The 11,157-nt window shown below is 39.4% G+C and overlaps 1 protein-coding gene across 1 annotated transcript; it reads right to left on the bottom strand.

Annotated features, from left to right (window-relative positions):
- Positions 1 to 251: 251 nt before the first annotated feature.
- On the bottom strand, positions 252 to 11,062 carry LOC134191189 (AP-3 complex subunit mu-1-like). Its single transcript, XM_062659772.1, has 19 exons — positions 10,932 to 11,062; positions 10,791 to 10,869; positions 3,558 to 3,663; positions 3,331 to 3,443; positions 2,309 to 2,430; positions 2,173 to 2,251; positions 2,064 to 2,111; positions 1,977 to 2,009; positions 1,890 to 1,923; positions 1,754 to 1,833; positions 1,630 to 1,703; positions 1,523 to 1,571; positions 1,405 to 1,458; positions 1,277 to 1,343; positions 813 to 859; positions 705 to 749; positions 594 to 644; positions 470 to 538; positions 252 to 408 (listed from the first exon to the last, which is right to left on the bottom strand). The coding sequence occupies exons 1-19, from the start codon at positions 10,964 to 10,966 to the stop codon at positions 343 to 345; spliced, it is 1,251 nt and encodes a 416-aa protein (XP_062515756.1). The 5' UTR covers positions 10,967 to 11,062; the 3' UTR covers positions 252 to 342.
- Between the last annotated feature and the right edge of the window lie 95 nt (positions 11,063 to 11,157).

Here is an 11,157-nt window from a genome sequence, read left to right as displayed (position 1 = left end):
CAAACAAAACTTCCGCAAAACTACAGATTCCCAAAAAAACTACCTACTATACCTCCAAGGCTAAGAATGGAACACCAACAGCTCGCAAGCAAAACGCCTAAGAGGATCGTCTGGTCAAAACTCCTACCGGCCTTCAGCCGCGGTTCCTACAATTTTATGGATACGAGGACTAGCAACACTGACCTACCAGCTACGTGGAGCGAACACCCTAAGAGCCCCGTTTCGTTACTGAAACACACAATTGCAGTGGATAACTTGTCAGCATCAGAATCAATTGTATAAATTCAAATCAGTACGCAAGTGTTCATCAGCTACCACTAAACAATTGAGTTGTATGAGAATCTACGCCCTGACCTGATACTTGCCAGCTTTTGTTGTATACTTTACTCCTTTGAATGGCTTGTATTTCTATCCATCAACAATAGATGATGTTAGCGTACGGTACATGCGCAGTGTCAAATGTGCACACCTCGCCATACAAATCTAGACGATTGACTTTGAGGTTCGATATAGCTAACTGTGGGATCCTAAACTGCACCTAAAACACAAAACGATGAGATCTATATTTGCCTACTGCATAGTCAACGCCATGCCTCTGTTGTTGGATTAGAGTCAGGCGGTCCACTTCCAGACTGTAGCGTGATCTAAGTCACATGTTATCAATACATAAGTCCAATTTTGCTCTCAAACATGTTTAGACTGACCGATCCTTGCAGTTGTGGCTGTTTCTGTGGGTTCAGTTTACCAATCTGAAAAGAACAACACAGGCAATTTGTGAAGTCCAGTAATGAAAGTTAATTAATAGCGCTTACATGCCATTTGAGAGATTTACTTGTAGGATCAAACAAGTAGTTTCCAACTGCAATTCATATTAAAATATATTATTATAATGGAAAAAGACTTTGAACATACATATCAAGTACAGAATGACATGTTACAAAGCCCTTCCAAATAACGTATTTTCACAGTCAACGTTTTCAAAAACAGAAGTTTGTATAAACCTTAACTGTAATATATAAATTGAGGAAACTTGTGATTCAGGACCAAGCAAAGTGTGAAAAGAAGTAAAGATACACTAGTCTAAAATGGGCACATTGATGTCAACCTTGTGGAGACAAGTCTGTTACTTAAGGCACCAACGATGGCGTTGACCATCACCTCTAGCATAGTTGATCAAGTTACTGATTTTTTGCTGTCACAATGAATAATGATACATTGGAAACAGAATCAGAGGTTGCTTCTGGAACAAGTCTAAGGTACGTTTCTACTTTCTTACCATTACAAGTCAGGCTGCAATTTAGTACTATCTTTGGCATTGTAATAGACAGTGCTAGATCTTCAACCTGTGATATAGATAGCAATATATGTATACGCTACTTTCGTACTACATGCAAGTATACACACTTGCTTGCCCATTGTCTGTTTCGGCCCAACCGTAATATCCATGTTACCAGATCCCTACAAATTACCAAAACATACGTATAGTGCGCACATACTGCAAACTACAATATATCAGTCTTGCTTCTCTAAAATTGAATGTGGGTTTCACCCATACAGGTAGCATAACGACACTAAAAGCAAGTAACCAATACTAAAGATATCAAAACCATTTGAGTTGGCAGACGTCACCTAGATGCCCCAATGTGGTATGACAACATTCGAAACTTTCCATCAGGTGGAACAAATGATAAGACACGCTCACTCTACAAACAACACGATAGACAACAACACAGCACATACGTAGACAACAAACCTCCCATCGACGATATCGAACACAGGGATGAAAGCTAACATCATCCAGCAGTCGAGGATTGATAAATGACATTGTCAAGTCTGCGTGAAACACAAACATAATATACAACATCATCAGTATTTATGCTGCCGATTACCTGGCATCCCAGAAAGTCTTATAGAACACTCAACCTGTAATAGTAACTAAATAAGACAAACTACGGGCCATAACACAACCACCTTACTGATCCATGAATCTCTGACTGCACAGTTGTTCCCTAAAACCCCAATGGTTTAACATGCCTCCAACATATCTTGTGTTTGCAACTTACTGATTTATCAACGATGGCATCTACTTCTTCAATGACATCAAAGTATGCCTGTTGAATCAATGATGGTAATTACAACACAAACTAAATTAATAATAAAAGAAATTCAAACTTCATTGTTAGCATATTTGACTCCTTGCCGTCTCCAAGGTATGTTAGACAGCTGACCTGATGGCAGTGTGTTACTCATGCTGTTACACAAAATAGAACACTAAAAGCTACAATCTCATTGCAACTGCCATAATCACCGTGAACGACCAGTAACTGTATCTACAACAGCACCAAGAACTGTGGGAGGTCTGATCATGTCCTTCAACACGTTGACATCAGTCACATGTGGATAACCATTGTCAAGCATCTCATCAAGAAGCTGTAAGACAAAATCATATCAATACTGTACCATCATTAGATGCCAATTCTAACCCTACAATCTATCAATGCCAACCTGTCTGCTATTTATGACACGAAGAATTAAGTCTATATCACACTGACAACGTATTATTTGTGCACATTGACTTACGACACTATTCTAAGCAGGGTTTAATAAGCTCAAATTCATGCTGTGCTAAATGCAAGCAATAGGTATGTCAATACAATAGATGAGTCAAGCAAACATCCACTACAGTGTACCATCCATACAACCAACAAGGATTGCGACAGTTTACACACTATGTTATTGTAGCATAAAGGTACATGTATGTAATCTGGCTTTAATACAGCATGTACCCGTTGGTAAATCCTTCTTCCAAAACACAACTTTGTAAATAAGCTATTGAGCATTATCTACAATGTTCTAACTGTTGACCATGTATTGCTCATATGACCACATCTGACCACATAATCAACTGTTGCCATTCTAATAGATAAAATTACAAGAGCAATGACAGTAATGTATAAATGCAGCAATAGTTTGCTGTGTTTGGTTCTACCAGAACAACATGACAACCTTACTGGTTCATATCTATTCCTATGATTATCATATATTTGAATTTCTATGGTGGCATACACAAAATTATGTATTAAATTATATACAATCAATGCCAGGTATGGCCACCAAATGACCAGTGCTGCCTTATAAAATAGATAATTTCTAGCAGCATACCGAAAACAATCACAATAAATGCTTCAGTAAACATGTAACCTCATGCAACATGTAACATAGAAGCTCTTACAGCCAAAGTCTATATTCGATAATTGCTACTGTGTCTATTTTATTTAATTTACAATTAATTAAAGATCATTAAGTTAATTAGTCTGTTTATGACCTAACCTCATATACGATAACATAGTGATCCTTTATTGCCAGTTCTGTGCATGCCCCAAAGTAGTCAGCGAAAACATCCATGACGCGATGCAGAAACTCAATTACAAAAAGCGGCTGAACTGTTAAAATAAACAAAAACCTGAACTATTCATCATCTTGTTAGATTCCTACAACTAGACATGCTACATACATACTCAACAAGTCACACACAAATACACACATCAGACTGTCACCTTCTTTCTGTAGTACAGCCACAAAGTACAACTCATTTCTGTATATGGAAATAAGGTAATGATGAGGAGTAGCCAAGACTGGAGGCACATCTGCTGGACTGCTGGCCTAAATTAGTCAAGCCAACAATAATAATTACCATCACTAATGTCTGTACTACTAATCACTGACCAGCCTCATGGAAAACCATTATTCAAAAAATTCAGTCGTATAATACTTACAGTATACATCCTGCTTGATTAATCATCTTGAAACTATCAATATAATGTTTATCTTTAAACTACTACAAATTCCTTTCATCGTAATCCTGAAATATCCCATTTGACATAATTTTTAAGCATACTGCTCAAAATTCAGAGTAGCATACTTGTCAAAACTACAAATTTTTGCAATGAAATCCAGCGATTACCACTTTTTATCTGTAGTCTTGTATTAGAGTTACATTAAACAGTTTATACAAACTATTCATGTATTAGTTAAAATCTTATCCCATGCAATTTGACTGAATATCATTGATAGTATGTTTATCTTGTTTGTCATTTTCTTCTCGCTGATATTGACGAAGTAATCATTCAAACCATCTGATCTCTCAATCCTATAAGGCCCTCTCTATTGCATAGCTAACTTGTTTCGATTTGTGGGGCGCAAAGGCAACACCAAAGCAGCCACGAACTTCAGTTGCAACCTGATCAAAGTTGGTACAGTCTCAAATTTCAAATCTACAGTGACATTTAATTTGTTTGTCTTTCTAAATGTCCATTTCTAAAACAAATGTCAAACACTTCTATAAAGACAAATCTAATCGATCACTAAATTGTTGAGTCAAGATTGTTCAACTGTTCCATGTCTCGTGGTATATCATAAAGTCTATCCAGAAAATTTTGCGTACAGTGGGAAAACTCTTGAAGCTAGGCTGTGGGATGTCCCTGAGTGCAATTATTTCTATCTATAGAAAGCTCATGCCAAGGCAAAGTCAGATTAGCAAAGCACCATTTCAAACCAACCAAGTGTAGCTTCACAATTAGGTATTTCCTGTTGTGCACGTCAACTAACTCCACCCCTTACCCTACCACAAACTGGGATCACAGAGTCTGCCAAAACTATGACTCCAATCACAGATACACACTGGCACAATGTAAATTGTTACTCATGTGAATCTCCTACAGCATCGTCACTGCTGTCAGATGAGTCTTCACCACGACGAAGCTTAATGACTACTCAGTTCACGACTTCCTCAACAATTCCATCAGTTTTTTGGTAATGTTCCTCAACATCTCGAATCACCTTGTGCATGCAACTTTTCCATTGTACCGGCATAACTTCGTCAATTCCCTCTTTCGCAAGCTTTTTATTCCAGCCATGTGAAGTCAGTGTTGTGTGCAGCTGTTTATCCCTTTACTTGAGCCCATATCAGTTCGATAGGGTTCGGCTCACAATGGCCAACTGGCAACCTGAGAACATCATAGCTGTGTTTAGTGGCGAGAATGTCAGTAAGCCTACTAAGGTACAACTTGGTGGGATTACTAGCTTTTATGAGTAGAAACAACTCTGCTTTCAACATTTTCTTTTTGTAGGCCATGTCGTGAGCTGCTAAGTATTGAATTGTAGCCTGCTTTGTGCTACTTTTGGTAGGAATTTTTTCCACAGTTTCATTATGGTACTTGGCATTGTCAAGCACTATCACAGACCTCTTGGGAAGGTCTGGTATCAACTTTTCTCTTACACCACTCCATAAAATGCTGAGTGTTCATCTCATTGTGGTAGTCTTTAGTGCCCTTTCAACCTCTGAAGACGAGCTGTGCATCTGGAATTCAGTCATTATCATATCCAGCGTGTAGAACGATGAATCTGCCTCCTAATCCTGATGGTACACGCAGACCATTCCCCCGTCGCAGTCAATCCAGCAACACTCGTTGGTATGGCGGGCATTTAACCACATCTCAGCCAAGTATGCAATGGGCCTACAAGCGTCAGAGTAGGATTTGATATGTCTTACGTAGTCATGGCGAGATGCTAAAATGCTATGTTGTTCATATAAACCGGCCTTCTTGTTCCTTATTTTATAGTTGAACCTTAAGACTCGTGCATCAGGGAAGTGTGAGATATCCAGACAAGTCTGTTTTGCAATGGAGCAGTATTCCTAGAATGACACTTGCTGTGATACACTGCGCTGCTCTGTAGCAATAGTAGGACGTCACTGAGACTCCAATTCAGCATCTAGGTACATGCAATCGCTCCTGATTTCTATCCTTTCATTGATAAAGCTTCCATCTTTCAAAGCAATCCCATCTCAACAAAATAATAAATATCATCAAAATGGCGTTGTCAATGACCACCATCAAGCAGGCACGTTACCATCACTTGGCAGTTAAACGTAAACCACTTGCTAAAACTACAAAATGGGTCTAGGAAAAGTGGTTTAGGTTTAGAATATAAATGGTTTAGTGCAGACAGGAACGGACCAATCCTAAACTTAGACCAATTGCTACACCGGTTTAAGCGCTAGTAGAAATGTGCCTTTGGTCTAGTTTATAGAGCCAGTATTGTACTCTAGTTCTAACTTCATTAAATCAACATAAAATACAGATTGAAATATTACAAGCAGAATTAACCTTTAGAATACATATAGTAAATTGTGTTACGAGTAGAAGAGAAATACGATTACATATAAAGTACATAATGTCTCATACATGTAATGTATACTATACTGCATTTCAACATACCTAGCACGCTGCAGTTCCATTCACTACTACCATACAACCGGTTATTTCGGCAGTCTTAAATTACTGCGATTGGAGTATCTAAACAAAAGTTTTAATTACAGCAAATTAAATTCCTGCGTTTCAACCAGGAAGACAGTTACTGGTGTACACAAGTGTACATGTGTCTACACAGTGACTGCCTGGGACTCTGAGGATAGGCTTATGTATCTGCAAATGTTATTGGTACGCTCCATGATTTCTTTGCAGAATTCGCAGAAATATCATGATCGCAGAAATAACTGGTTATATGGTATTCAATATGTACATTTAATTAAGTTAAAGAGCTAATCTAACTTTAATTAATTTGTCTGTATATTACCAATAAAACCGTTTCAAAGTTTCCAATATCCAAAGCACAAATTTTATGGCTAGACATAACCGAATGCAAGCATCTGGATTTGTTCCTTCAAATTGACTAACCGAGATCAAACGACATCATGTGACTTGGCTGTCACAACTACGCTACAGCTCTGTACCTACATGACACCAAACCAATTATAAATAAATAGAGAAGCAATTCCGTTTCAGTTTTCATACACTCGATTGCAAGACGTTACTTGCAATTGAAGAAAGTGATAGACGTTACCTGCAACACCGGCATAGTGTGGTCTTCAAGTTTGAAGCTGATCAATCACACCGCAAAGCCACGCCCATATTTACTTTCACAGTATGAACGTCTGCCATTGCCAGGACATTGTGATGGACACTGTTTGGTAACCTTCGCTCTGGTCCGGAAGTTGAGGCTAAGACAGTCCGTGTCATGAAGATTTTCACTCGCTGAGCTCATCCAAATGCATCACGTACTATGAGCTAGGGTAGGAACTATAGGGTCGGCACTATCCCCACTTTTTGAGGGCCTGGTTCGTTAAAATTGTTATTGTATTTAATCTTGATTTGTTTAAGAATTATGCAGACCTAACTAAAGTCCATTCCCAAATAGGAGAATACGTGAGAAAAAACCCATATCTCTTGAAGCGTACATCCTAGAGTTGATACCAACATCATTGGAAAGCTGACAAGGAGGAGGTTCCAGATAAGTTAATGAATACTGTGATTGGTTCTTTATTTTTTAGGACACAATTAGTAACTTCCTGTATGACACGGGCTAGGTTCTGCCCAACTCTTGCATTTACACCAGGTATCAGATAACTTCAAAGTCACCGCTATAACGCCCACTACCTGAAAGCTGAAGTGGACCTACTTTGAACTATGAATTGATAAGAAAAACAGCTGTAGCTAGCCAGCTTATGTAGTTGAAGCATTGGTTGAACCCTTGAACGTAAGTTCATAGCTAAACATTTCTATACTGGAACCATTTATTCCATTAGCAGTACTTAACTACACCCATTTCTGCTCTTCAATTCCTTATCCATCAACCGCAGTCTCCACATATTCTCCTATTTGGGAATGGACTTTAAAACATCTTAGATTTGACATGTTAAAGACATAAACCTGGCACTGCCAGCGGTTCCTCAAGGTCACAAATCTTAGATTCTTATCGTATGCACAACTAAAGAACCAAAAAGTAGCATAAATGATCATAAGTCGCAATGTGCTGCTTTCTGTGAAAGACACCTTTCTCTACATAAAAGCTCGTGTAATACATTTCTTTAAAATTGGCTGTCGCTGAGTACTGAAAATTTATAATAAACCTATATTTTGAGTTGAATTAATTATTAACATATAATGTTTTCTACAATGTCACATGCTTAGCTTTTGTCTATGAGCCCTCCACATTTGAGATCACATGATGCCCTAGCTTTGCCCGTCAAAACGGCATCTCGATGACAGTACAATGTATAATACTAATTCAGTGCAAACCGGCATTGGCCAATTTTTCCCCAGCATTTTGTAATCTAGCGAGCAGTAGGTCTAGTTAGCTAGAATAGCCTGAGCACAGAGTGTAGAAGTACGAGAGTGCAATAGGTAGTAGAGATTCCATGCATTCTCCGGTTAATCAAGTTATCGACCCTAAACCTATTTGAAAAATTGATACATAATCCTATATAGGCTACTTTTTTGATGCAGTCTTCTTTGACTCTGCTATTGCAGGAAAGCGTATATCAAACGTCTTACATATGATGGGCACTTCACGTGTCCACAACTATTCGACACTTGTTTTACCATATACTGAAATGATGATGTGTATGGTCAAAGATATATGCAAAATCTTTTAAAAAACATTTAAAAAGTGATATATATATATATATATATATATATATATATATAAACAGACTTGGACAAAATTATAGGGACACCTGGCATTTTTGTGTCTAGTCTAACTTTGGCACTGAATTTTTCTTTACCAAAACCAAATGTTTTTCGAATTTCTTTTTTTATGGATTGCGCCATTGTTAGTATGTAACATAGCTTGAGTTCAAGACTGCAGCTGTACTTACTACCTACTGCATATCTAGTTTGCTTTGAAGAAGGAAGATGGCCATTCCTACTTTTCCTCATTCTTGGCATACAATCTAAGAATGCTCTGTAGTAGAGAGTGAAAGCAATTTTGTGGGTCCTCTTATCAACATTATGAAAAAAGGCGAATCATCTGTTTTTACGCATTGATTTCGCGCATGTCATCACAATTCGAATAGTTTTGCCATTTTAATCAATAAACAAACTTCAACGTATTCAAAAATCATGCGACACTAATTAATTACAAAAAATCCTGCTAAGACAAAAACTAAAAAAGTTATAGCAACAAAAGAACATTGACATGCCACTTCCGGTCCACGTTTCATGTAGCAAAATCTCAAACTGCTACCGCCAAAATGTCAGCTGCACTAAAACCGCTGCCCTTGAGACCGCCAAACTTAGGCGATAAGTTAGCCTGAACGTTCAGTTGCACGCAGTTGCAGAGTATTGTTCCGTGCGATATTTCACGAGTTGCAGCAATGCCTTGAGGCAAACAGTTGAGTCCAAAAACGCGAGGGAAAATTGAAGCCCTTCACTCAGTTGGCCATTCTGTGTGTCAGATTGCAGCTTTTGTCCGCCGCTCCAGGAATTCGGTTCATCAGTGCCTGCAACAACTTTCCCATGGCAGCAGCGATTATGAAAAACGATCTGGACATGGGAAGGCAACGACAATCCGGGAAGATCATCGACTGAAGAGAATGGCACTGCAGAACCGACGAGCACCATCACGACTGCTCTCGTATCAGCTGGCTGATGAAACCGACAAGCAGGTGTCAAGTAGAACAGTCCGTCATCGTCTCAGTGAGACAGGAGTGAACGCTCAGAGGCCTAGAATAAAACCACTGCTAACAGAAAACCCTCGGCGTTTGCGACTGGGATGGGCAACCACTCACACACAATGGACTTTGGATGACTGAAAATCTGTTCTTTTTACAGATGAGTCAAAAAGTCAGCATAGGAAACGATGGTGCTCTGTACGTTTGGCGTTGCAAAGGTGAGGAATTCTCCCTGAATGTTGTGACCGTACGGTCCAGCACGCGGCTAGTGTGATGGTGTGGGGATCAATGTGTTGGCATGGAGTGGGGTCTCTGGTGAAACTGGAAGGTCATTTGGACAGCAAGGCGTACCAACAGATTCTGAAGGAGCACATGCTTACAGACACAGCGGCACTGATAGGAGACGACTTTGTCTTCCAGCAGGACAACGCGCCAATCAACACGTCTAGGTCAAAAAGACAATGGCTACGCCAGCATGACGTCACACTGCTGGACTGGCCGCCAAACTCGCCTGATGCGAATCCAATCGAGAACTTGTGGCATGAACTCAAAGCTGCTGCCAACCGTCGCGAACCGAGAACTGCAGCTGAGCTCTGGAATGCTCTACAAGAGGCATGGCAGCAGATTCCAGCCGTGCGTGTCCGGAACTTGGCAGAAAGTGTTCCGCGACGTTTGGACGCAATCAGGAGGGCGAGAGACGGGAACACTCGGTACTGACGAACTGGTGAAGGGCTTCAATTTTCCTTCGCGTTATTAAAACCGGCTTTTTTAAAAGCCACTAAACAAAATCAGAGAGAGAGTCTAACTTACGACGCTTACGCAGTCATGATGTCATACACTTTTAGGTCTCGTTTTCCGCAATGCGAAACGTAAAGAAAACAATTTAGGGTCTACAGTATTCTCAAGACACCTAACAATCAACGCAGTAACTATTAAGTTCTTAACAATATTGATAGTTGGTAAATTGTGACCTAATTATTGTGTTACTACATACCCACAGCGGGGTGTCCCTATAATTTTGTCCAAGTCTGTATATATATATATATAGTCAACATTGTTGTCAAAATACTACAGTATTTACTCTAGGACTGAGTGGACTGTTTGCCAGCCTAGAGTTCTGCTTGAAGCGGAGTGACACGCCCAAAATGTTTGGGGGCTATAGCCTCCCCTTCACACTCCCCAAGACGCTACGCCGGTGCTTGCAATTGAAGGAATGCGATGGACAACTTTCAACAAATTAATTAATATTAAACCTAGTTACTCACATATCATCCCTTACCTTAGTCTGAGCTTCAAAGAAGTAGTCGCAGACAGACTTACTGACGACGCTACGCCAATGCTTCTCCATGAATACGTCTCTACATCAATATGTAGGGTTATCAATATTCTAACCACTGGGAACCTTCAAGTAGTTACTTACCCCGACTTGTTGATCATAAACAGTGAGTGGATCATGGTAAATAGAGGAGAAGAGCTAACAAACGCCTGCTACTCACTACCCGATTCTATGGTTTATCCGGGCCTTTCGCATCATACGATCATGTGACAAGTCAACTGATGCGTTTTTCATAATTATGATATAAGAACGTCAAAATTATCAAATGCTTACTGAACTAGTTTTTATCTTCAAATCTAGGCAAAACTGG

Source organism: Corticium candelabrum, chromosome 15 (genome assembly GCF_963422355.1).
Source record: "Corticium candelabrum chromosome 15, ooCorCand1.1, whole genome shotgun sequence".
In the NCBI taxonomy this organism is placed as follows: domain Eukaryota; kingdom Metazoa; phylum Porifera; class Homoscleromorpha; order Homosclerophorida; family Plakinidae; genus Corticium; species Corticium candelabrum.
The sequence above is the reverse complement of the archived record's forward strand: the minus strand, read 5'-3'. Positions and strand labels throughout refer to the sequence as shown.

What these genes read in the sequence shown, in the direction of transcription:
- LOC134191189 (XM_062659772.1), bottom strand. Translation starts at nt 10,966, where the DNA reads ATGATCCACTCACTGTTTATGATCAACAAGTCGGG. An exon ending in AAGACTTTCTGGGATGCCAG is followed by an intron (nt 1,834 to 1,889) that starts GTAATCGGCAGC and finishes TGTTTCACGCAG; the next exon opens with ACTTGACAATGTCATTTATC. An exon ending in ACTCTAATCCAACAACAGAG is followed by an intron (nt 539 to 593) that starts GCATGGCGTTGA and finishes TTTGTGTTTTAG; the next exon opens with GTGCAGTTTAGGATCCCACA.